The sequence below is a fragment of the Falco naumanni genome, chromosome 4 (assembly GCF_017639655.2).
Source record: "Falco naumanni isolate bFalNau1 chromosome 4, bFalNau1.pat, whole genome shotgun sequence".
NCBI classification, from domain to species: Eukaryota; Metazoa; Chordata; class Aves; order Falconiformes; family Falconidae; genus Falco; species Falco naumanni.
The window spans coordinates 107,627,044-107,654,367 of record NC_054057.1 but is presented as its reverse complement, the minus strand read 5'-3'; the positions used below and the strand labels follow the sequence as shown (position 1 = coordinate 107,654,367).

Below are 27,324 nucleotides of genomic sequence, written 5' to 3'. Positions count from 1 at the left end.
AGCACCATTTTTTTTTCTCAGTAAAGATTTTATTTCAATTTAATTGCCAGCTTCATCCCATTAAAAAAAAAAAATCGATTAATTTCTACAGAATTCAAGAAGATGTACATTAGGAGGAATTACAAAACACAGGACCGGTGAAGTACAGCAAAGTGTTATCATTTCCTAGTGTAACATCAACGCCGATTCCACAGTGAAGCCACGGCATCTCTCTGGAGTAACACTTGGGCGTACAGAACAGCAGTGAAAAGCATCCACAACTGCAAATTTTGAGCAAATAAGTTTCCAATTTATTACAGTATGAGAAAAAAATAAAAATCACAAGAAACAAAAAGAGTAACTTTGCCTCAGCAGCTTTGAAAACGCCAGCTGGCAGCTATAAAGTAGCCCAGTATGTCCCAGAATGAATCATCACTTCATTCCAGCTCTGGCTTGCAGGCACATCGTACTTCACTGAAGTACTTTAAATAGCAGTCTGTCTTTAAATGGAATTCTGCTAATTCATTGTACGATCTGTCACTTCGCTTCCCAGCTCTCCCACGCAGATGGCCCCGTCACTCTGCCTTTACTGTTTGCGTGGTGGGGCCACCTGCACGCTCCGCCTGGGGGCACAGCACCAGCCAGCCCTGCCCTCGGGTCGCCGTCGCCCTGGTGCCACCACCACAGCAGAGGCAGCTCAGCTTGACACAAAAATCAAAAAGGCCACTCACACGTACCACGACAGGGAAGGGAGATGATTTTTGGCTGGGTCTCAGAGGCCTCCAGCCTGGAGCACAGGGAGCTCACCCAGCCCCCACCCAGAGGAATGCCCACGCGAGTCGTTCCGGCAGCAAAGCGGGACCACGGTCCCTGGCGTGAGGCACCGGCTGCAGAGCACAGCCCAGGCTGGCAGAGGAGCCAACTGCTTTAGAACCTGCACGCTCCCACCTCCGCAGACCACAGCCTCTCCCTGCTCAGCTCCCTCCCGAGCGCCGCGTTCAGCTCCCCAGCTGATGCAGCAGCCGTTCAGCTCCTTGGCCCGTAACGCAGCACGGCCTCCCCGCTGCACGTGCCACCTGCTGAATTTCACACCACCAGGACAACCTCCCCGCACACGAAGCAAAGCACCTCCCTGAATACCACCACAGTTTCAGCAGCAAACGCCAAGGTATTCCCGACTTGACAGGGAAGCTGGAATTCTGCAGCCAGACAGGCTCGTCCAACCCCCTACTTATTTCCAGTAACGCTGCTTCCCGCCAAGGACCCGACTCCCACGCAGGTACGTACGGGCTTCCTCCAGGAAACCAAGATGGAATTACCCCTTCAACTGCTCTCGGCGTGCGCTGCATAGATGTGATAACAGAGAAGTTTATTCAATGCTCCTGAAAGAAAAATCTTCCAAGAAAAAGAATGCCCCTCAACCTACGCACGCGCCAGTTTTATAGCTAGCCTCACTTTCACTTTTTTTAATTGGTAACTAGCACTAATAAGGGAATAGATTATTTTCTACTCTTTGTTGTCAGGTCCTTTACCTGGCAACACTGGGACGAACCAAGATGCATTTTTCCTCTCTCCTCCCAGCCTTAACCCTGGGGAGAGCTCATCCTGGATTAATTTTCCCACCCCCACCCCCACCAAGAGGCATCCTCGTCTCAAGCAACCTCATGAAGGGAAGAAATATAACTATAGCCTTCAGTAAACTCTCCTATTCCATACACTTTTCAAAGCTCAAGCAAGCCACTTGGTTTAAGGAACTGGGAGGACCGCATGCTACCGCGCCGCCAGCGTGCTCCTGGAGCAGTTTTATTGACCCAAGAGGGCTCCTGGCACTGCACGGCATCCTTGAACCAGTAAGCGCAGCAGATTCTCACCTTCAGATGAAATAAGGCACCCGTAACTTCTGCAGGTTTCAGTAACAGCTCACAACAATTTGCAACTTGTTACTTAAAGGGTAACATGGCAGAGAATCTCAACAGAAAGAACGTGCCTAGCACCAATAAGGTCTCTGCTTCTGCTTTAAAATGAGATGCGACTGTTGCGATTACTATGAATAATGTTTTTTTTGTGTAAAATGGAATATGGTTCCTCTAATGAAGTTTCAAGGTTGGCTTTGAGGCAAAGATTTAAAACTCCTTCAGATTTCAGAGCTATTTTTCCTAGTCCCTTAAAAGGGGGCTGCTCTAAGAGGTAAGCAGCAGTGCAGAACGGAATATTTCAAATGTTACAAATTAGAGCTGGTTTGCTGGAGAAAAAAACTCAACCTGTTGTCACCTTAAACACAAGGCAAGGCAGAGAGAAAACAAGAGAATATTAAAGCACTTCCCAAGATGGAAGGCGGCACAACAGCAGACCCTTGTGTAACAAGGGCAGCAGAGCCTGGAGGTTAGGCAGTTCTGTGGGAAACGTGCTCAGCTTCATCACCATTTTCTCCCTAATTAAGAGTCCCTGCGGAGATCAGATCAAAGAGATGCAAGAGCCGGTGGGGTGGAGGCAGAGGCAAAGTCTGAATAAACCGCTCAGCTGGGTATTATTTTGTTGGCACGGCATCTCTCTTAACGTTTCACAGGGCAGCAATCAGGCTATTAAGTGCTTATCACATCCCTCGGCCCACAGCTGATTTTGAGGAATGTCTGCCTGTCTGCGCAGAAAACTCTTCCGTCAGGCGCTGCAGTTACACCGGCGGAGCTGCCAGGACCGCCAGCTCTGCAGTCACACCAGCGGCTGCAGCTGTGGGAAAACAGCCAAGCCAGCGTGAACGTGGCTGGCGGAGACACCGTGCGCAGTGCAAACCCAGCAACGGGGAGCTCAGCTTCCCAGTCAGAATAAATAAACCAAACAGCTTGTCCTGACTTACAGTCTTGGCTGTAGTGTTATCCCTGTAGCCCATCCGATTTCACTTGGGTTTTCCAGACGAGCTGCACTCACACCAGCATCCGCCACAAAGACGCACCGTCTGTCCTGGAGATTTAACGTCACGAAGACCGTGGCTACCTCTGCGTGGGCTTGGCGCATGTCCCAGCTGCACTTCAATGCCATAGGCAAAAACGTTTTTATCAGAAGAGAAAAATCAGGGTCCTCTGAGCCCTTTTTCACCTCTCTAAGACATTTCCTGCACATACTCTTTGGGTCTTTCATCTGAAAATTTGGCCCTGTACCCAGCTCCTCCTCTGGACTATCGTGTGAGTGTTGTCCCAGAAAGAAATATAATTATTACAAGATTATTTGCCCCGGAGAAGATGATGACATTTTTGTAGCGTGAATAAAGTTTAAAGCTGGCAGACAATTTTCAGTCTGTTTTGAGAAAAACCACTCCAAATGACTGAAAATTTCACACGGGATCATCCAGTGTGTGGTAATTTGTGATGCAGCTGCAACTTTTATTCAGATGACATTTGATTTGATCTGGAAATCTCTTCATTCAGTCAGTGAATGAAGAGCCACAAAGCGTCTTTCTCACCGAGTACAAGGACACGGTCTCCTCCTCCAGCTCCTTATGCTCTTGAGCACGTAATTGAAGAACTATCCACTAAAAATGTAATTTCTCGCAGCCAGTTCAGAACTACTGGCTTCTCCCTTCTGCAGGAGGAAAGCCATTTGTACTGAGCTAGGCAGGAACAAGATAAGCAACCCCAGGCTGCTTCACCTGCAGCCTTGTCTCCCTGCATCTCCTTCACGGATTTTAGTCCTACGACGGTTTCTGCAAATTTTTCAGGTTTCAACTCACAGACGTATCATATCTCACAAATATATCATATTTTCAATGTACCATCATCAGATGACATTATGAACAACCTCAGGCTCTTCAGGTAAGCATACTTATTTCTGGCCATAAAGAAGCCCCATGTCACAAAACTTAAGTCCCTGTAAAGCATCTCGGCTTACTTCAGTTTCTTAGATACATAGAATGCAAAACATTTCACTGAAAAAGTAAAAGCTAAATAAATCTGAAAAATGTTCTGGGTAGTCTGAAGTGCAGATCAGACATCCCAGCCCCTGGGACCCTCCGCAGGCTGGGAACCAGTCTGCACCAGCTCCCGCACATTCAAACCATGGCCAACAGCTGCGTGTGAACGTGAACAAGGCAGGCTGGCGTGAGGCACGAGCAGCAGAATTACAGAACGCAGCAAGTACCAGGGACACACAAAGGTAACTGGCACTGATAAACTTCCCAGGTGCCAGCGCCCACCTGAGCTCAGGCAGTAGATAGAAAGGATCTAGACAAAACAGACAACCCTGAGATGGAAATCCATTTCTTAGTAAGGCTTTGAGAGCATGTGGGGTTTTTAAGTGCTTTTCTTAAATTAATTCTCACAAAAGACAGGCTAGCATTCTTTAAACAGTTGTGATCCTTCATTCCAGTATAAAACACATATGCAAACATGGCTTAAGACCCATGATCACTTAAGATATAATTTTAAGGTTTGTATTAAAAATATTTTTTATCCAAATGATAAATATTTTAAAATAAGCATTTACAAAAATAAATGGTCCGTTCCATAAGGAAGGACATATATAGCTGAAATTCTGAATACATGTTGAAGCAACACAATTATTGATGAATTCTAGTTAATAAAATCTTTGGTATGAGAGTAGAGTACAGTAATTTTCATGCACCGTTGTCCTCCCCTGGCAGGTATACTGTACAGACAAGCGAAGAGGCAGCTTTTCCTTAGTTTCTTGATATGTCTTCCAAATACAACATACAAATATTTCTAACGTGTCTTCCTATGATAATGGGAGAAAAGCCCAAGATTCTCCTGGCTCTTCCTACGACTTTCGTATCTAAAACAGAATGAAGATGGGAGGAAAAAGAGAAAGTGAACACAGTTAAGTTTCATTCTAGCTAGTAAGCAGCAGCTACAAAAAATAAAACTCAATGTAAAAAATTACTCTAGAGGAAAGCCCATTTCCTTCAATATTGTATACATCAACTGCCAAGACAGGAGAACGACGAAGCTGTTTGGATTCATGGCTGCAAGTTCAGAGACATGAAGGGAAGATTACCGAGTTAGGTCAGGGGGCAGCCACACGCCTGAGCACAGCACCGGAGGGTGCAAGCCTGGCACACCACATCCAGGTCTGGCGGCCCTGTTACACGTGGGGCATTGAGATACTGCGCTGCTACAGGGAACAGCCTCAAAAAGTGGAAAAAAGAGCCTTGGAACAAAAGACTTGAAGAGATTAGTTGGTAATTTTAGCAAAAATAAAGATGAATTGCTGACTTGAGGCACAGGGACCTCCACAGGGAGAAAATGTAGAATGTCAGCTGGTACAGAAACAAGGGGCTAAGGGGCTCCGCAATCTGGTAGAGAAACGCTTAACAAAAACGATAGGCTGAGGCTGAAAGGAGTTCAAACTGAGATGACGACACACGTGCAACACTATGGACAATTAACTGGGATCAAGGGAAGTGATGGATTTTCTGGTTTTTTTGCTAACAGTCCCTGAATACTTTTCTGAAAATGCTTCTATTAAATGCTGGTGACTGAATTTCATGAAGGAAACACATGGGTTAGCCTCAAAGGTCTAATGGTCCCCTTTAGCCTTAAACCCTGACTCCATGGACAGTCCAGTTGAGAGACTATGAAGGGTAACACAGCCCAGACTCACATCACCTGAGACGTCCATGAACTGGTGCTACTGTAGCCTACAGCTCTGGGGAAAAAAAAAACAGGAAAGAATGACGTCCAACTGTAACTGCTGTGACCGGTTATGAGGAGCAGAAGGCACTAAACCAAAATGGAAATTGGATTCTGTTCCCCACGTGAAGACTGGCACTTCCCACAACCCCCATGAGAAGACCAGAGAAAGTGACACCTCTGAATCAGCCACTCTCTCCCCCTTGGATCTCTCCCACTAGTGCTGACTCACTGCTTTGCTGAAGTTGATCCATGTGGACACATCAACGCATTTTCTGCTAAGAGCTGTCGCTCTCACAGCAACACTGGGTGAGCGGAAGGTGGGATTGCGAAGATGAGCAGGAGCTCTGCTCTGCTGGCTGTGTGAAGCAGGCAACTTCCAGCCAACAGGGAGAGCTAACACCCAGAGCCAGCCACAGGGGCAATGGCTGCAGCTGCTCGGGCTCAGCAACAGCAAATCAAGCCAGCACCCTCTGGCCCTGGCACTGGTCATGCTTCAGCCAGCTCCCAAGGGATGGGGAAGCCAGGAGGTTTGGGCACGTCTTGTGACTGCTTGGAATCACGACCCATTTCTATAGCAACAGGAGCTCACATGACTACTGCCTTTAAAAAGAGCCCCTATTTGAGGCATCCTCTGTAGGCAAACAAACTATCCATTATTTATATCTCGGCATGTCTGAAGCGCAATTTGTATCCTAACCTCATTAATGAATAATGACACCTTGACCTGCTCTATTAAGTAAGCCATGTTAGATCAAGAGGCATGCTGCTTTCCCGTCCCGTGCTAAAGTAAGGCAACCAAGAGAAAAAACACCGGAGTAGATTACCTGAGTTACAGCAATACCAAAACAACGCAAATCCTGCAGCAACGCTAAAACAAGCGAGGAAAAACACCGGACCTAAAGAAAACATAAAAAGAAAGCCATTAAGACAGAACACAGCAGTGGAAGTTTAGCTCGGTTCATAAATCATCAGTTGCTATTAATATGCATAATTAAGTGTATTCAAATGAAGCTAACATTCACAATTATGTATGTTTAGCTAATGTACTATGAAGCACGTTTACTATACTGTGATTAATTTTTACTACAGTTGCTTTGATACCATTCACTGTTCATCTAGCTATATATCCTATGAAATTTAAGTGAAAGCTTCCTCAGATATTTTCTCACTCTAAAACTTTGTGCAAAAATCCCTTTAAACGCTATAACAAAATACTAACCAGACTACTGGGACCTCACCACCCAGCGTAGCATTTTACTCTGTAAGCAGCCCCCACTGGGCCAATGCATTGCCTGTGGGTAAGAGGCTGCTTCGTATGAGACTGCAGTCCCTTAGAAACAGGTTTTTAGGGTTTTGTTTTTTCCCCACAGATGTCCCACAAATTCCACTTTCTTGACAAGAGCAAATATTCTTCTTTACAGTTCTGCTGGAAGCTGAAAAGCAGAGCCACAGGCACACCTCAGACAAATCCCCCATTGGAAAGATTTCCTTCATGTCCCTGCCTAGGAATTACATGCAGTTTATCGCTGACGTTCAGTACTGATGTTCAATAAAACCTATCTAATTCACACTTAGCCACAGGCAAAACCTCATAAAGATTTATATTGGCTTCTTTATTATTTAATATTCTATTTATATTTACTACTTCACTAGGAATACAGCTACAACTAAACTGCACCTGTCACTTTAAGGACAAACGTACTGCAGATTAACAGACTGGGGGGCTGCCCATGCAGAGAAGGGGGGAACAGCGAAGGAGCGAGGACCCGGTTGCCCCTTTGGGTGCAGGTCTCCCAACCCCAACGGGGGTGACGAGCAGCCGGGCAATCTCCCGTCTGAGGCCAGCTCTTCCATCAGCACGAGAAAGAACAGAAATGATTTAATTTTCTTATCTCCAGGCACCTCCCTGTTCTTCCTGTACTGTTATGCTGATGTCAGCAATAGAGACGTGAAAAATCGGAATAGCACTTTGGTTCAATATTCAAAGTAACAACAACGCAGGCAAAAATATACATGGAGTGAAACCGTGTTTCTGCCCCTCGCTTCAGTCGTCTCTCAGGGAAAACTGGCCAAAAGGCACAGCTCATAACAGGTGCTTTTATTCTCTCATAACCGTACCTAAAGTACTAAATAAAACATTGGTGAAACTTAAATGATAAGATAGCTCACTATCAATTTGGAAAATTCTTCAGCTTTCTTTCAGATCTTCAATTCCTTTTCAAAATATCTTTCAGTGAACAAAATATTTGCCTCTGTAATCTGGGCACTGAACAGAAGAAGGGGCAAAATTTAACACATTTTCCTAAGGAAAATATATTTTTAAATACATTAACCTGAAATGCATTTAAATTCACCCTTGCTTATCTTCCTTCCTGTCTTTGTTTTCAAATGATTTATACTTAAATGGAAAGCTTAAAAAACTTTAAAAAGTTGAAAATTATATGTGCAATGACGCTACCAGCAGCTGAACAGACCTTACTATTCCATCATCGGAGAAATCTTAGGAAACAAAGAGTTTAGCTGTAACTGAGCAAAGATACCACTGTAAATATTGATTAAACTCTACAGTGTCTTGATTTTCCTGGCACTGGTTTCCTCAACAGCAGCTCAGTATATTTTCCTCCATTAATTCCACTTAACTTGTGACAGTAAAGACATCGTAAAACAAACTATTTGTTACATGAAAAGCAAATTACATGATAAAATAAATTGCATCATAATCTGAAAAGCCATTCCATCCGGTGACACTGTATGCATTTATTTACCCCTGTCATTTAGCATATATTTCTCCTTGTCAGTGTCTATCTCTGTGGAATCTGTGGTTTCTAGAAATAAAAGCAACACATGAGAAGTTAGTACTCAGCTCAGGCAAACCAACAAACATAATCAGCACATGCAAAATTGTGCAAAACAACGCATTTCAGAAAAATATCCGATTTTGACATAAAATATTAACCCCCTCCAAAGGTAAATAATTTCTATAGTTGAATCTGGGTTTATGCTGATTGAAGGAATATAGCTGCATAGTCATTTTAACGCAACTCTAAATAGCTGCGGCGGCACCTCCGCTGCGGTTGAGCACTAAGCACATGAGTAACATCACACCCGCTCCCTCAAGATCGGAGCCTGCTGCACACCGGACACCAGTAGGGTCACACACACACACTTAATTAATTAACCAATCGATTAATTAATTAATTAACAACGGTGTTAATTTGTATTAATTAACACAGATTAACACCGCTGTTAATCCAGTGTGGCCACAAACACCCCCGGCCTGACGCCTGGCCGCTCTCCCCGCCCGGCAGTAGCGCTGGGCATCACCCGGCGCCCGCAGCTCGCTCCGCACCCGGCCGGGATGGGGTGCGGGCACGCACGGCTCCGCGGGAGCCTGGGGGTGCTGCAGCCAGCGCCCGGCACCGCCCGCGGCAGCCCCGCTCGGCCCCCCGCACCGCACCGGCTCCAAACAGCGGCGGGACAAAGGTGGCGCGCCCCGCACCCCCCGCGGATCGGGCTTCGGCAGCCTGCCTGCTGCGGGGCGGGCTGCGGGGGGCGCGGGGCGGGCCGCGGGCGCCGGGGCTGCGGGGGGGGGGGGGGAACGGGACGGGGGACCCTGTGCGGGCCGGCGGGCAGCGGGCCCCGGGGCTGCGGGGGGGGACACACGACCCTGTGCCGGCTGCGGGCGCCGGGGCTGCGGGGGGGGGACACGACCCTGTGCGGGCTGCGGGCCCCGGGGCTGCGGGGGGGGGACACGACCCTGTGCGGGCTGCGGGCCCCGGGGCTGCGGGGGGGGGGCGCGGCCCTGTGCGGCCCCACCGGCCGGCGGCCAGCAGGGGGCGGGGCGGGGCCGCCCGCGCTCCCGCCACGTGCCGCGCGCGCCCCCCGGCGGCACCAGCGCTGCCCCGGCCGCAGCGCCCCGCCAGCCCCCGCCCCCAGCACGGGCCGCCGCGGAACGGGGGTTCCCCTGCCCAGGCGTGGGGCCGCCCCGGGCACAGCCCCCCCCGGGCCCGCCGGGAGCTGCTCCCGGTACCTCCAGCGCCGCCTGTCCCCGTCCCAGCTGCGCTCAGCACAGCCCCCCGGCCCGGGGTCCCTCCTCTCTTCACAATTACAATTAGGGTATCATTTCTCTAAATGCTCTGTGCTGCATCTGGCAAATGGAGTAACTGCTGCTAAGAGCAACGTTTGAGTAACCCAAACATTGTACTTTTTAGAGGTCTGAAGGATAATGCCTTCAACATTCAAAACGTCCCATTTCACTTAAATGAGAAATAACACCTCCTACCCAAAAGGGAGAGCTTTTCCTGAAGAATCAAATTGTTTGCAGTTTCAAAGTGCCACACAGATGCTCATCAACTATTCCATCCAGAATGCAGACATCTGTCTCAGTCACTTAACTCATAAGAAGCAACAAACACCCACACATCATCTCACTGTCTCCTCCTCAGGTCGATGTAAGGAAGCTGCAGGACCTCAGTGTTGCAGTAGGATTTTAACTCAGCTATTTATTCTCATCATTTTGAGGATGGTAACGTAAGAGTGTACCCAGGTACAGAGAAGTTAATGACTTACGATGGTTACTGGAGTCCCCTTGCATAATGCCAAAGCAGCACAACAGTTTGGGGGCACCACACACGCTATTTTTTCTGCAAAGCGCTTCTAGCACGTGCACTGGTTACGCACAGTCTGCACATGAGAAGCCCCAACCCTGATTGGCTCCCCAAGTAAAAGTTCTCAGAAGTAACCACGTGTAGCAGGTGCAAGGACGAGTCGTTTATGCTCCGGCTCAAATGAAAACACCGCGCAGACACCCAGCGCAGGTTCCCTTTCAGCTGGCTTGGCCGGGCATGAGAACAGCGCGAGGCAGCGTGAGAGTTCACCTGCACAGCACCTGCACAACTTCCAGTGTGAGCTGCATGGGTACTTGGTCACAGCTGTGCTATTTCTAGCAGCCGGCTGAATCCAGACCCATCTATACGATCTAACTCAGCCGCATCTATATGGACGCGGTCAGGCCTCGGCTGCTGCGTACACGTACGTTAAGATCCATTCTCAGAAATGGCTTTGGGTGTTACTGAACATTAACAGAGCTTAAACTCCTAAACCATCAACACAGGTTTGAAATTTTATTCTTAGTAACTACACTAAGACTTCTTAAGTTGATCTGAATTAATAAAGGCTGTCTGCTGCCTTCTAGGCAGGGTGGCAGAAAAACCTGCTGCTCTTGAGCTCTACCGGAGTAAAAACAACAGATCCAAGACTCTTTGATTGAAGAGCCTGCTCCCTCAAAGGGCACGACTCTGCAGGGGGAACATCGGATCAAAAGCACTGCCCTAAAGCTGCTGCAAGGCTGAATCAGTTGGGATTTGTGTTCACCTGAGATTCTGCAGCCTGGACGGGCTCAGACTCCCCCAGTTCAAGAGGGTTCGGGTATGGATGTGGAGACCTGGGGTAACTCCGCAGCCTCCCTGCGAATGCAGCAGGTAAATGGTGTAGCTTCCACTGGTATGTATTTGTGGTGGGGAGATACAAACCTTTTCCTTCAAAATGAAAGGTGAAACAAAGCTAGACAATGCAGTATCTTCGCAGGTAATTGCAATTTTATATGCCATATTCACTCCAGAAATAAAAGAGGCCTGACCTACGGGTTTTTGGTGTAACAGTTTGCATCTTACTGGAGTTTGACCCGCATGTCTAAAATTTCCCCTGGAACCTACCTGTGGGGTTTCTGACAACTAGAAATCAACTACTGGTGAAGCATTAGTGCTGTTAAGATACTTTATAAGGATTTCTTAAACTGCAGCCCCTCCAGAGCTTCATTAACTTAAATGTGGGAGTTTTCCCTCAAGCTCCTCAAGTAATTTCAGTATACTAAGATACCTGAACTCGTTTCTCATCCTTTTGGAACACAGTTTTCTCCAGTCCATTGGGGAGGAAGAAGGAACACCAACACACAGCAAGCATTATCACAGGTTGGCAACTCAGGCTGGATACTTTTCCTTAAAGAAATGAGCTCCTCTGCCGCACAGAACCAAATCTGTTTGAGGCTCAGTCCTCCTAAAGTACATACGTGTGTATCTGGGAGGCAGCTTTACAGATACCAGTCAGTCCTGTCAGCTGCACAAACAAGCCTTACATGATCAGTATCACAGCTCTTCTTTGACAGGGCCTGTGGATGTTTGTTTCACATTAAACTAGACACAACTAGGAGATTTATGGATTGAGGGAAAGCCAAGCTTCTGGGCCACCAGAGTTTTAAGCTTAACAAATCAGTGGCTTGTAATGTTCTTATGTGCTACGGATCAGAATCAACACAGAGGAAATAAACAAGCCGTTAAGAAGCAATGGTTATGAAAAGACAAATTGCACTTCATGAGAGTTCTATTGCTGTTTTACATGTTGCACTTAAACAATCAAAGAGTTTTGGACTGCCCACATTACTCAACAAGTAACAAGAACTATTCAGTCAAATCCCCTTACGGCTTTTGGAAAATTCAAATCAAACAGAATTCAGAATTATTTAAATAACCTAATTATTTAAATTAAATATTAATCAAATAAAAAATAACCAAAAATTATTCAAATAACCTAAACGGGTTATTTAAATAACCCAAACCTCAACTGAAACATGGTTTTGTAACATACACATGAGGAAATCCACAACTCACAACTTACAAATCAACTTACTCAAGATTTTCCTGCTTGGCAGGTCATTATATAGTTGTTCAGCATTGATCTGTAGAGCCCTGTAAAACTCTTGACAGTGTCTGTCTCCTTTCTTTTGAAGGTGCTTTATCAGATCTGAAAGTCTGGTATGGAGTGATGCCTTTGGATTCCTGAACTGTAAGAGAAAAGCACTCATGAGAAGTGAGATCAATTTTACATCACTTGGAGATCAATTTTACATCACTTTACAGTATGCCTGGAGTGAAGATACGGAGCTTGTTTTTTACTTGCTAAAAAGAATGGGCCAAAAAAATGAGGGGAACCTAAAAAGGCCGTACGCGCATTGCACAGCCATCATCAAGACACCAAGCTCAATCTCATCAGCACTGCTCGATGGAGAGCATATTGCCTCTGCCTTCCCTCATTCTTTTTTCTGTCCTCATGAAGTGACAGCTACTCCATGTTTAATGTTTTCTCTGCATTCAAACTAACATGGTACTTGCTATTCTACGATTTGATTCTGACAGCTGTTGATAGAAAATATCAACAAATCTTATAATAAGTTTTTATGTCTTCAAGTTTCCCCTTAGTTGCCTAGTAACGATCACTCAAAAAAGTACTTTATGCTGCTTATGTTAGTCCCAATATTGGAGTGTTCATCATCCCAAGATTACATGTTTCATTGTTTCCAGCACAATTAGCTGCTGCATACCCAGTGCAACATGTACAAATTCTCATTACTCAGGCAACACAGTAAGAGGCTGCAGAAGAAAGTACTTTCATTCTATAGCTCAAAACATGATGAATCTTTACAAAGAGAATGAAAATGCGTACCTAGCCTTACGCACGTCAAATGATTTCAGCTTACCTGGAAAATGTCCAAAGCCATTCTCAGAAAGCATCATATTTCAGACCAGTAAAACAGATAACCTTTGTGGTATACTTTGTTGGGATCAATTCCTGCTCTAGGGGGACAGGAATGCGATATACATTATACAACACTCCTTATTCTGACAAAATTCCCACAAGGTCTGCTGGATATAGCTGAGACCGTAAGCTTCCTCAACACTCGACAGAGTTGACAGAAACTTGCCTGGACCTACATGAAAGCAGTTTCTTCCAGTCTGATATGTGCAGAAGTCACAAACTATGTTTCACTGATTCTTTATGCATTTATTCTGATCCTCTTGAGGGAATGAGGTGATCTTTAATTGTGCATGTCACACTGTTTATCGTAGCTGAGCAACTAGACTGGCTCAGCTGATAATTTAGCACGGCTCTACACCACCAAAACACTATTCTGAACTCCACGGAGTTCATTTATGACATAATTAGATCTATCTTTCCTAATGTTAAAATACTGGTATGTCAAAACCCTGAGCCTCAGGCAGTCAAAAAAGTCAGAGGGCAGGTACGAACAGTTATTAGTAGGGCTTGGGAAGCTTTTAACTGACTTTAACTTTCACTCCACATAAGTTTCAAAGATCTTTCTCCCTAAAAACAGCCACCCATTTTTGAAAGTTTCGTTCCAGGGAGGGTAGCCTTCCTCCGTACACAGCAGCACCACTGGAAGATGTTACTAACTCCATTCACTTCCCACAGCTTACAGGTGGGACTCATGCTCCCCTTCTGTACCAATACTCAAAGAGTTATTAATCACATTAATCAGCAACTAAAACCGAACAAGCTAATATAGATGATTTTGTGGACACAGCTGGATACGGCACAGATCATCTGACATGACACTCCACACTGCCTCATGTGAGGAAGCAGGCATGCGGGGCACTTGGTCACACGATGGGTGCAATCCTGCCCACAGAGTGATTTGAAGAGTCATGGCAAGGACCGTGGCATTAAGCTGCTGCTGAAAAAGAGTGCCCTCTCTCAAAACCGCTTGGCACAGGGAATGTGCCAGCCCTGTGACTTCTCCTCTGATATGAGATCCCAGATACAACCAGTCAGCAAGTAAGAGGTGAGGAAGACCGGCTGCATGTGGCAACAAGAGTCAAGTGAGGAAGAAGGCAGCTGAGCTACTGACCCGCAAAAACAATGCAACATTCAGAAATATAGTAAAATTCATCAGATTACCTTTTCTGCTTCTGCATTGGTAAGAATTTGGGGGTAGACTCTGTTAAGTTGAAGAATAATTTTATCAACCACTTGCTCATTCAGTCGGCTATTGCTTGTAAGAAAATACATGTCGTGTTGCAGCCGATGACAATATGACTGATCTAGAGAGAAAATAATACAAAGAACAAACCACAGCAGTTACTTAGCAAGCCATTTTTAAAATCTGTAAATTTCATTTTCCTAACAGTGGTTAAACAGCTGAAATAGAATTACCACCTTCATAAAACTTCAGAAAGCTGAACTATCTGTTAGGGAAACACAAGATAGCCACGTGCTTTTAAAGACCCAGCCACTTAAAATCCCACACATCTGAACTCCTGGCTGGTCACTCATGCCGGCTCTCTCTTTCCAAAGGGAGAAGGTTCTAAGTTACTTAGATGTCAAGCACTGACAGATATTTCATCAAATACAGTCCTAAAGTTGTTAAATCACTGAAGATAATTTTTCTATCATTTATGAAGTCAGATTATGGAGTTTAAAACTAATGCATTTTATAATTTTTTAAATGTAAATACCTATTTCATAGAGAGAGGTTCTCTCTGATGTAGATGTGGGGTGGGGTGGGACGCAGAGAAGCTCACACAGCCAGGCAAGGCTGAGGACTGACCGAGCTGCAGTGATCTGGCCCTAACATCACCCAACCTTCCGAGAGTTCACTGCTGCCTCTGGTCTGTCGGAAGACTTCAGCAACTCACCCAGCGGAAACCACCCAGACTGAAACAGAACCAAACCATCAGGAACGGCATCTCTGCCAAAGAGCCAGGATGTTTTTTAGGGAAGAACTTCTGCCTTCGCACAGGAGTGGGGAGAAAGAGCATTCCAAAAGCAATACATTTTCACCATGGAAGTACACTCAAATACACATACAAGTAAAACACCTTTTTCTACTAACCCAAACCTCTGCCAATACACAAATCCAGACTTGCTACTGTTTTAGGCACCATTTCCAATTTGGCAGCAATGGATTTTGCAGGAGCATAGCCTTCCCTATAGCTGCTTGACTACAGTCCCTAGATTAAGATACAGGCACAGACTGTTTCCACGGGTTACCGTGCCCTTATCAGATTTAGAAAGAGAATGTCTATGACTGCATCTGAAGTAAGTGTTAAAATGTCAGCACAGCACTGTATAACCAAGCAGCATAGAAAACAAAACCAAAACACCCCCACCCCCACCACATTCCCTGTTTAAAGCAAATGCATAGGTCTTACAGCATTTTGGCTATCAGAAAACACATAACCGTCAGCCCTTTGTGCCCTGCGATTTAGAGAAGATAAATAAAAGAACGAAGGAAAAGCGCCAGAAAACTCTGGCACGATGCACTGCACCTATGCACAGCCCTTTCTATATCGAGATGGGGGGCAGGGTGGTGGTGGTGTTTGTATTAATTACACTGTCCTTTCCCCGTATCTGTGTAGCACTAACAGTACTGACAGGAAAGAGCTCAGGAAAAACTCCCAGTTTGACCATCACGCACTAATAACTTGTCCAGTGCCAGTGTGCCTCCTATTCAAACAAGAACACACAGCTATTGATGCTGCATAGAGAGCTGTGATTCTACCGGCACAACAAGATTTCAGTTACATTCTTACTTTTTATACAAACACTGTATTATTTCCATGTGTTTCTAATGCCTCGTGTTTCCATGGCTCACTGTCAAAGCAGCTTTTTAGTGTACTGCCAGAAACATGTTGCCCTGACATCCTTGCTGTGCAACTTCCTTTTGTTGCAAGAAGTTCCACGTTATCTCATTCAGTGTGATTAAGCTTCCCCTCTTCAACTCACTGGCATGTGCTAAAGGCCGAGGCAAGGACCAGGAAGCTGAAGTTGTGCCTGTTCATGCAAATACTTTTTGGGGACTTAAGTGCCATGCTCCCTGCAGCTTCCTCCTTCTGCCTCAGCTACGTGATTTGTAGTGATTCTCGGTGTCACCAACAACTCTGTACCTTCTGCAAACTTAAAACCCCATTCTTTAAACCAGGCTCTTCCAGCTAGGAGAGCAATTAAACTTCAAATAACACTACGACATTCAAACAACCACAGCAAGCAGCAAAAGCATGACAAGGATCCAGTAGAATTAGTATACAAAGTAAAAGAAAAGCAGTTTCAAAGTGTCATCTCCCTCCCTGCCTCCTGCTCTGTTGCTGCCTTGTCATTACCAATGCCTGCACAGCCAGCACGCAGAAGTCTATTAGCAGCAATTACAACAGTGAAGTTAACTGTGACCAACTGAAGACTGCATTTAAGCCAACATCATTTTCTGAGCAGTCAGGAGCACTCCATGTCCTTGCGGCACTTTTCATTTACACACACTCATTCAATCATCACCAGTCGTGCCTGCCACCGGAACCCTGCACGCTGGTGCACCATCTTGCAGGGCGTAAGCCTCTCCGAGATTTCAGGGGTGGCAATGCTTTCTTCCCATCTAAGCCAAAAGGTAGAAGCGAACATGACCATGCTCTTGACCTCTCTGGCTACTGCTAGATTGTGCCTGCCAAGCACGGGTCTTATGCCCGGCTCTGACATCTGCAAGATGCTTCTCCCATCCTCTGAGATGCTCCATTTTTAAGAACCACCCATAAAGCAGTCTGCCTTCTCCCCACTCTCACAGAGACATTTCACCTGTCTGCACCTTCACCTCCTCCAAATTACTTCAGTATATTAGGATGGTGTGTGCAAGGTTTAAAATTTCTGTAGAGCAGTTATCAATCAGTGCAAAAGTATCTCACCTTTCCAGTATCTAACCTCTCTCTTCAGAGATCTTTCATGTCTCCTCTAACTCTGAGAAATCTTTGCCCAAACCACACAAGGAACCAGCTTCAGGCTTCTGGTAGACCACAGAAGTGGAACTTCCCACTGACATCGCCCACCAGTGCAGAATTGTGCCCCAGCTACTAAATTTAAAGAAAGCAAACAAAAAAAGCCCCACCAATGCCAGAAGCTGGAGCATGGCACTCTGCTTTGGAGTGATAAGGGTATCTGGAAAGCACACGTGTGCATTTGAAGCCACCACATGATGCTCTTGGGCCCAGCTTGCCACAGGAACTCCGGCAGCTTTGTTATGGCAGAGACTCACTCCCATGCACCAGTTATAGATGGTGGCACTATGAGGTTTTATTATCACTGTACACAAGCAGCAGCTTTTTAATATTGAACATGCCCATTATTTAGATTTTAAAGCAACAGAAACCCCAAAGCAGGTAACTTCACGACTGCAGTAAGGCTACTGATGTGCTGTCAGGTTTTAAGGATTTAAGGAGTGGTTGTCTGGGATATTTTGCATATCCACCTTTTACCTCACTGCCTCAAAGAGACAACAGTTACTGCCAGGAAAAATTGAAATCTTTATGCTAAAAAGGCTTTAAGCAGGAGTAACCCCAGCATTAAAAGGCCAGTCATGCTGTTAGCCAGTACCTGCCTAGAAAGTTCAGAGCAGCAAAACAGGGAGACCAAGTCAATTAACCACAGCCTACGGCACAGACGTGGCATCGCCAGGCATTCTAATGCCCTCAGACTGCAGGAGGATTGTATCTAACTCCCAATTTGTGATTTGATGTTACACCTTCTCTTCCACTAGAACATTAATCTGACTGGGCTTAACCCTGTCTGCAGGTTTTGGACCCAGGCACAGGTTTGCTCAAGCACGCAGCTGCAGTGGAGGAGTGCGCAGGCTTCAACACAGCTGGAGGAGCAGTGGACGGAGCTCAGCCTCACTGAAGAGAGGGAGCGAATACAGCTGAGATTGAATACCACAGCAACGAAGCTGACCTAAAGGTTGCTTAGAAAAAAAGTCGATATTTACATTTCCTCCAGGTAAGAAAAACTTGTCAGACACAGACAGGAAGCTCAGGAATGGTCTTTGACAGTTGAGAAGAAAACATGACTAATAACTTCATGTTACTGCCTTATAATTACTGTAAGCCCACGACACATCACACACGCCTACTTTTCTCTCTTACCCGAAGTACAAAAAGCCTCTTGCATACAGCATATGTACCCCACACTAACATACACAGCCTGCACCTGACCGCACACACGGAAGGAAAGGAAGTAGACGTATAATTAAAAAATATTAGAGAAAAAGCAAGAGATTACTGGTTATTTGTAGCCAGCAGCTCCTCAGACAGAGAATAAAATACATACAATCGGTGATGATAAATGCACAAGCAGCAAATGAAAGAAACAAAGCAAGTCAGTCATCATTTTTCACCTGCAGGTAAAAAATTATCACCCCTGTGGCAACTCTTTGTAAAATGACACAACTCTATTCTTCCTTCCAAATGGACAATTGGGTTTCTGACAACAGCTGCCAAACGACCCAGCCACTATACTAAGTGCTGGCATTTTAAGGCTGCTGAAATATATTCTGCTCTTGGAGTAACAAGGCTCATAAAAAAATATCTGATCGTATGTGACCATAAGGTGCCACACTGTCTTCAACAGCACCTGCAGGAAAAATGGCAAAGACGACACAGCCACTCTTCCCAAAACTCCTTCTAATTTAACAGCAGAGTGTGTTCACAGAGAGTTTTTCAGAGACAACTCCTTACCTAGGCACCAGCATGCCAGATCCTGGCAGCAGCCAGTATGTCAGACAAGCGCTGTGGTGTTGGCACTCTCGCTCCATGTGCCTGTGGTGAGCAGTCTGGCCCCTGAAAGGTGTCACTAGCCACCGGCACAACGCACTGATAACACAAAACATAACTTTCAGGTTATAGAGGCTGTCGAAAAACCCTTTGTAATTTTGATTCTGCTTAATTATTATAAACATAAAAGACTCCACGTTATTTTCTGTACAAGGGACATCAAATGGGATTTCGTCTCTTGCAGTCCCCTGCACATGTTTGTCTACGATCTACTTTTGCTTCCTTTCTGGATAAAACCTAGGGACCTGCCACCTTAGGCTGGGGTCTGCATTGCCACCTCATGTTTATATGATTTTTTTTTACATGAATAAATCCAGCTGCACTCCAGATTCATAGGCTGCGATCAGCCCCTCCTCCCTAAATTGCGACATGGAACCACTCTCATCCACACCTGGGCTGGCCAGCCACCTAAGTCAGACAGGCAGACTTTTCCAATTAATAACTCCCCCAGTATTTACATAGGGACCCTTGCTACTGTCTCTGGCACCACCGTATCTTTATTAGAGTTTCATGTTTTGTTTGTTCTCCCCTTAAAAGCCTCCTTCAATTTACCAAGCAAACAGACGGATCATCACGAGCGTAGAAATTTCAAGACACAAACCCCAACACATCTCTCTGGCATTCTCCACAACAACACACAGAAACCTCGACAGTATGTGCTGTGCAAACACAAGCTGCAACTTCCTGTAAAACTCCTGGATGATTTTCATAAACTTTATAAAGGCAATGTGACAACCAAAACCTTGAAAACATGTGACCTGCCATTTGTATGCATCTCTATGAACTCCTTGCTGAAGCATCTCAGGAAAGAGATGAAAAAGCCTCTCTTAACAAAATGCAAGCTTAATGCTTATTTAATTTGGGGGTTTTCCCTTTCAAGAGCCCAAGAAAGGGATGATGAGGATTTAAGAAGGAATCTGACTGCAGAGAATGGTCTGGGGGGATCAGACTGCACTGGTTACCAAATGCACCTCCAGTGACAAACAACTGCTCTTCTCCTCTGGGCTGGAAGTGGTGATACAGAGGTGAAGGACCACTTGCCACCGTCCCCAGCCACACTCACCCACTGCCCCCGGACCGCGCTACTGGCACGTTAGTAAGCAGAAGTCAAGAGTCCATGAGCTGCTGTCAAAGAACCAGAGAATCGTTCAAGATCAAGCTCAACCATTAACCTAAGAGTGCCAAGTCCACCACTAAACCGTATCCCTAAATGCTGTATTTACACGACTTTTAAATACCTTACTTTTAAATAAACCACGTCCTGGGCACCCTGTTCTAGCACCTGCCCACCCTTTCAATGAAGCAAGTTTTTCCTAATATCCAATCTGAGCCTCCCCTGGTGCAATTTCTTGTCGTATTGCTCGTTATCTGGGAGAAGAGACCGACTCCCACCCTGCTGCAACCTCCTGTCAGGCAGTGGTCGAGTTCAGTATCTCATCTTTATCTGCAATATCTTTCAAAAAATAGAGGAGAAAAAAATAATAAAGCAGTGAGCAAAATACTAAAATGCTCCTGGTACTCGAGTGCGACACGATGTTACACGTTCCCAGCCCTCCCAGCTTCCTACGAAGGCGGCTACAGCAACGGGGCCCTTCAGCAGCCGGGAAAGCTCCCGTGCACCACAGGCGCGGCGGCGGAGCCCCCGGGCAGGAGCGGGGACCCCCCGAGGGGCACAGGGCGGCCCGGCCCCCGCGCCCCAGGCCACGGTACCGCCGGCGGCCGCTCTGCGGACACACCCCGCCCGCTCCCCGGCTCCCACCCGCCCCCGTGACACCAGCCGCCGCACCCCGGAGCGCGGCCCGCGGGACCTGGCACGACCGCGCCGCCGCCGCGGGGACCCCCGGCCGGGCCCCGGCTCACGCAGCTCGGCCTTCGCTCCGCGCTGCCCGGGGAGCGGCCGCGACGCCGCAGCGGCCCCCGCCCCGGCCCCGCAGCGAGGCGGCGCCGCCTTCGGAAAGCGACCGCCTCTCGGCCCCGCCGGCGAAGTGCCCGGCCCCCCCTGCCGCCCCCGGCCTCCCGCCGCCCCGCACTCACCGGCCATCGCGGCCCCGGCCCTGCCCGGCCCGCCGGCGGGCTGCTGGTCTTCCTGCTGGGGATGGCGCCGGGCCGGGCGGGCGCGGCCTGCCGGGGCGGGGCGGCGGAGCTGGGGCGGTGCGGCCTGCCGGGGCCCTGCGGGGCGGTGCGGGGCGGCCTGCCGGGCCCTGCCGTGGCGGGGCGGCGCGACCTGCCGGGCGCTGCCGGGGCCCTGCGGTGCGGGGCGGCCTGCTGGGCCCTGCCGGGCGCTGTGGCACGGTGCAGGCTGCCGGGGCGGCCCCTCCCCGGCCCGGGGCAGGCGGTGCGGGGGCGGCGTGGGGCAGCGGCGCGCCCGGGGCTTCCGCCGCAGCGCTTCGTGACGGGCCCGTCGCCCTGACCGCCCCGAGGCCTCAGCGGGCCCGTGTGCCCTGAGCGCATGCGGTGGGGCGTGGGGCAGCGCGGGGGTGCGGGCCGAGACCCGCATCCTGCCAGGTTTGAAATGACCGATGCCACAGTTCACTTTCACACACGTACTCAAGAGTGACATCATACACGCATGACATCATACACGCATGACCTCATACACATGTGTTATGTCATACACACGTCACACATATGTGACATCATGCAAGTATACGTGACGTCATACAAATACGCATGACCTCATACACACATGTGATGCTATACACCCCATGACATCATACAACCCCTGTGATGTCATAGACACATCCTGTGGCATCATACACACCCCATGATGCCACATGCCCCTGTGGCGCCCCATGGTGTCATACACGTCCCCTGTGACATCACCCCCCATGACATCATATATACACACCCATGATGCCATACACATCCCACTGTGATGTCATACATGCCCCTATGACGTCATACTGCATGTGATGTCATGCACTCATGTGACATCATAAACACCACATGGCATCATACAATGCAGTGACGTCATAAACACCCCTGTGACATCACACACAACTGCTCAGAGTATGTCTGCATTTTCATCACATCTGTGTTTTTCTTGTGCCGCAGCACTGTACCCATTTGTTTCAATGCAGCAACGAAGTGTAACGCAAATTTAGCAGGTAGTTGGAGCAGTGACAGTGTCTCTTAATCAGAGAAAAACTTGCGTTGAAGCATCTAATTGGGATATATTAACTTCGAGAGGCAAGAAGTGCAAGGAAATCTGTACATCTTAAAAACTCCCATTTGCACAAAAATTAATCAGCATTTAATTACCCAGCAAAGTAAGGAGGACAACATGCATTCCTAGGAATGAATGCTGCAGAGGAGTGAAGCTGAACCTTAGCTTTACAAATAGTGGTAAAGGGCGGGATATATTATTTAATACTACAGATATTTTTTTTCACTGCAAAATCTCCTATCTTGTTAATATGTTGGAAAAGGCAGATTTCTAGTATAGCGAAGACAGAGGGCGATTAGTAATTGTGACTTGCGTTGAAACCATGATGAAAGTGCTTATGTTGAAGAGGGACAGAGATCTTCTGGAGGGATTAAAATTACAGTAGGCAAAGCTGAATCCAGATTGGTACATAAAATGCTTCAACCACACGACTGCCCTTGCACGGACACCTCTTAGTAGCAGTTTGCTCCTGTTAAGCAGCAAGCCCCCAAGCACCAAGAGGTGCCCTTACCCAGGGAACAACCATTGTGGGAATGACCGCTAGTCCACGAGATCCTGAAAGGTTTGCTCAGGTTTGCCTCCGTGCCGTCTTAAACCAAGCATGTGGAAAATCTATACCAGTGTACTGGGACTGGATAAACAGAGAGTAAAACGTACAGCCCCTCGCTTTGGGTGGTGGTCTGGCGTCTGGGAAACTTGCAGCGCTGAAGCCACCATGGCCCGGCTGATGGGCTGGGAATTCTGAAGCCCACAGGGTAGGCATGAGTTGCCAAATGGGAGGTAAGAAAGGATTTAGTTTAAGACTTGACTTTGCGCTTGGGTACATGTTGTACGCCTTCTCGTGAGAGACAGCTCCAGCTACCCGGGGTCTTAGAAAAAATGAAAAAAGAGAATTTGCTGGAAGTTTGCGAGTGCTGCCACCCCGTGGTCTCACGGAGGAAGTGTCACACCCAGCACAGCCCCGGCGGTGCTCGGGGCTCACCGGGCGCGTTTCTAGCACGTCCTGGGGCAGCACTGCAGCTAGCAGGGTTAGCCACACACACCTCAAGCTTTCTTCCAGTTAATTTCTTTCTCTGATACTCTCGCCTTTGTTGTCAGTGTCTGGCCTTCCCTGCCAGGGGGGAGTTTCTAGCCTGGCAGAGCTCTCCAAAGACAGCAGCATCCCACCCCAGCACTGTCCTTGCCATGACTCCGAGGAGCTCATCACGGAGAAGTTCCTGTGAGCACAGCCAGAACTGCTGTAACTCACGCAATTATAGCCATCACCATTAACAAATGAGATACCTGCATCCCCACATTTACTCTTTAAAATGTTGGTCTATAACCCTGTACTACAAATGAAAGCAGCTTATTTATCTCTAGAAAGGGTAAGAACATGGGAAAAAAACCCTCACTGGAATATTTTTAGTATTGTCAAGTGCTGTGACATTTATGGTGCGTGTCCTTGGGAAGATAGATGAATAGAGTATAAACATCCTGAGTTTATTCCATTTACCCTTAGGAATCCAGATCTTCTGAACAGCATGAAAAGAGATTTTAAAATTATTATTATTGCACATGGAGACCTCGATCATGCCTGTATCAGAGTGCTTTCTGGCAATGTATTGTAGTAACAGAAACAGGCACCTTATGGAAAGGAGACTGTAATTTTATAACTCCTTCCATCACAGTTTTCTAAGACTATTTCATATATATATATTAAAATATCACAGCAGAAGGAGTTGCCTAGTACTAATAAGCAGTGGTAGTATGGCATGCTGAGGATTTCTTTTTATGACCATTTTATACCATTGTGAGCTCACTGCATTTTGTGCTCTGCTAAAAAGTTTCTGTGGAATTGCTACCAGAATCTAAACCACAAAACTGAAAACCTAGTAATCTTAATGTGACATAAACTGAAATCTCTAATATAAATCTTAAATGTTCTTTAGCAGACAGTGTTTCCAAGCACTGTGAGTGAAATGGAAGTAAGTAGCAATCATTCAGGAATGCTGCAGCATAAAGTGCCACGTTGCCTGGAGATATTTTTACCCTATAGACTCAGATAATGATACAAGAATCAAGGGTTAAATATATCACCTCCTCATGCCCATGACAGGCAAGACTTCTGCAGTCATATCACTGTTAGGTTTGCCTTGGAAAGACAGGTCCTCAGGGAGTTGTCCGGCCACGGCAGAGGCAGCGGAAAGGGACAGCCATCCGCACGCAGGGGGCACATCGCCGGGGAGGCACACACTTGGCCAGAGCTGGGCCGCCAAATCCCCTCCCACGGTACGATCCATGACATTCAAAGAGCACAGCCGGATCGGGTGGACATACGCTCGGTACTGACCACAGCGATGTGCCGTATGCAAGTGGCACTGCGAGACCCTTATGGTCTTTGAGGCGAGCAATGCTGATTTTCACCCCGCTGACGGGCCAGGCGGCACTGCGCGAAGCCCTCGCTCCCTGCTGACGGCAGGTATGCCATGGGAACACAGCCCAGCTTGCTTCCGAAACTCTGATTCATTTCAGATTTCTATCTCCTGATTTAGTTGCTAAGCTAAGTGGCCTGCCCAGCAGTGTTTTATTTCCCAGTGTCTAAAGGACAGCAGATGTATTTTCTGGTTAGCTAATTGCAAAAGCCATTGCTGTTTCCCCCGAGAACCGACTGATTTGTTTATTTGAGTGAATTATTTGATTTACTAAGTATTACCCTTGTCCTGGCAGCATCGGCATGTAGCGTTTTCTTGTTTTATCAGTTAATTGTTAAATCACAATATGGTTTCTTATTTTCCCACAGCTGAAGAGGACTGGATCTCTTTAGGAACAAATGAAATCCAGATAGCGCAGGCAGTTTCTTTAACAAAGTCCTTCTTTGTGTTTAAGAAAATGCAATGAAATAGTTCTTAAAAGCTCAGATTACGCATTTAGTTCCCTTCAGCAAGTTTTAGCTAATCATTTATAAAAACAGACGCTAAGAAGGAAAAAAAAATGGCAAGGCAGCAACCGGCTGGCCACTCCCGTCCGAGCCACTGCCCCTCCTGGCTCTGCACTTTTGTTCCAGCAGATTCGGACTTTTCAGACCGGTCATTTCGCCCAAGTCCCTCATTAAAAATAGGCACTTACATGTCTTGTAGAGCATCATCCATAGGTTTCACAGGTTTGTGCTGTACACGTACAGCGGCAGGGCAGCCGGAGTGCTGTCCTCCTTGCCTGGATGAGCAGAGGTCACTGGAAAAGTGAAAGTAAACTGGGAGGGAGCATGTCCGGCTGCATGCCGCCAGCGATGGCCTCCCGCGTGTGCCAGGTCACGGCTGCAAGCGCAGCCCCCAGCAGTGCCAACGCGGACTGCTCCTCCACCCCTGGCAGCCAGCCACACTTTGCTGTTGGTTTTAAGGAATGTGTAATCAGCTCTGAAACCCAAGACGTTTGTTTACTCAAAGTTATGGGATAATTTTTTTTTTTTTTTTTTTTTTTTGTGCTAGTAATTTCTAGGTTTGCTTTGCATATAGAATGGGTAACTTTCCAGTCTTATTTGTCTAGTCATATTATAATTGGTATAACCACCTTTTATTTCTTCATTCATTAGGAGGTAAAGAAAAACCATTCACTGACTCCAAACACAAAGGCAGAAGCTGTGCCCCAAGTACTCAGCTCTTTAGTCCTGACCAGCTAAGCCAAACTATTAGATGTGAACAGAACTGACTTGGGTGAGATCATAGCCCGGAGCATCCACAGGTCTGGAAATCTCTGGTCAGTTTTAACCTCTTGTGTTCATTACATGAGTGAATTACATGCACGCCAATTATGCTGTATGACCCTCAATCCTTGGAAATTTTGATGGCATTAGTAAAAAAAAAAAAAAAAAAAAAAAAGATGATGCTGATAATGGAAAAATTGAGTATGTCTTGTTCCTGGCACAATGGGAAAGTCAACATATAGAATAAGGCCTTGTATACTCATCATAAATCAGCTTGTTAAACATTATGGAAGTTACATTAGATGTTGGCTGTTGTGTTGTACATGGGATAATGAACAGCCAGCTTCACATGCATGTTCAAAACCACACTTAGCTCAATACCTGATCCCTTTTAAAGTACAAATCGAATTATAAACAGGAGAAAAAATACAAACCTATTTTTTTTCTCCTAGAAAACCCAAAACATTGACATACTTTGAAGGCGGGAAGCAAATAAAGCAATTTGAGCATCCTCCCCTTAAAGTAGGTGTGTAAATAAACCGCTGACAAGTTTGGCAAACTGACATTCCGCAGAACTCCAGGGAGAAAACAAAGCCACTTGTTCTATGGTGCCCACACATGGAAGCCATCACCCTGCCAGCTCAGTGCCTCACCTGACTGCCACAGGCCGGGAAGGACAAAAAGGAAGGTGTGCTGCCAGCATGCAGCCCACAGGCTGTAGGAATTAAGGGCCATTGTCTGGGCAAGGATTAGAAGCCACTGCAGACTCCAGCTCATAGATGCAACATACCTTCTGTGGGAAACACTACTGTGAGCGCTTCCATATGACCTTGACCTAGAAACACATGAGCACTCTGAACACACACATGCCATGCTTAAGTATAGCATCAGGGATCCGGGGAACAGGCTGCTTCTGCTCTGCCTTACACCAGATGAACTTTCACTGCCTCACTCGCTGTTGTGCCAGGGGAGGTTCATGTTCCCATCATTTCATTGCGTTAGCGTTAGCTACCAGGAATGGAGACTGGCTTTTGAAACATCTCGATGTGCAGGGTGCTGGGGACCAGACAGTGTTCTCACAGCTGACACGGTCTGGGTACAGTGACAATAGAAGTGGGTATTGCTTGTGGAGTAATTCTACAATAACCTTTCCAGACTAGCTCTGTCAATCATCCCTTTCCTCATACTAGTTCTTAAAAAATAATTGGAAAAGATCACCTGCTCGTGTTATTGAAGAGATGGGATTTAATCAGATTTTACATAGTCATGTATTTCGAGGTTGAACTCAAAATGCTGCCTTAAATCTGAAAGGTACTGCTCCACCCCACAGCAAGAGGTTGTGGAAATGTCACAGAAGAACCGCACTTTACCCCTGCTGGAGGTTGGTACCCAGCTCTCGCCTGTGGTCTGACTTGT

The 27,324-nt window shown here is 46.8% G+C and overlaps 1 protein-coding gene across 7 annotated transcripts; it reads right to left on the bottom strand.

The window, feature by feature from the left end:
• CARD19 (caspase recruitment domain family member 19) lies at positions 1-25,502 on the bottom strand. 7 transcript variants are annotated; one of them, XM_040590145.1, is made up of 7 exons: positions 21,095-21,180; positions 18,965-19,099; positions 14,373-14,515; positions 12,306-12,459; positions 8,387-8,446; positions 6,446-6,517; positions 4,214-4,761 (listed from the first exon to the last, which is right to left on the bottom strand). In XM_040590145.1, the coding sequence occupies exons 3-7, from the start codon at positions 14,481-14,483 to the stop codon at positions 4,649-4,651; spliced, it is 510 nt and encodes a 169-aa protein (XP_040446079.1). In that variant the 5' UTR covers positions 14,484-14,515; positions 18,965-19,099; positions 21,095-21,180; the 3' UTR covers positions 4,214-4,648. The 7 variants fall into 7 exon arrangements, with proteins under 7 accessions (XP_040446078.1, XP_040446079.1, XP_040446076.1 ...); XM_040590144.1 differs by lacking the exons at positions 4,214-4,761; positions 18,965-19,099; positions 21,095-21,180 and adding exons at positions 1-260; positions 25,335-25,502; XM_040590142.1 differs by lacking the exons at positions 18,965-19,099; positions 21,095-21,180 and adding an exon at positions 25,335-25,495.
• Positions 25,503-27,324: the final 1,822 nt, after the last annotated feature.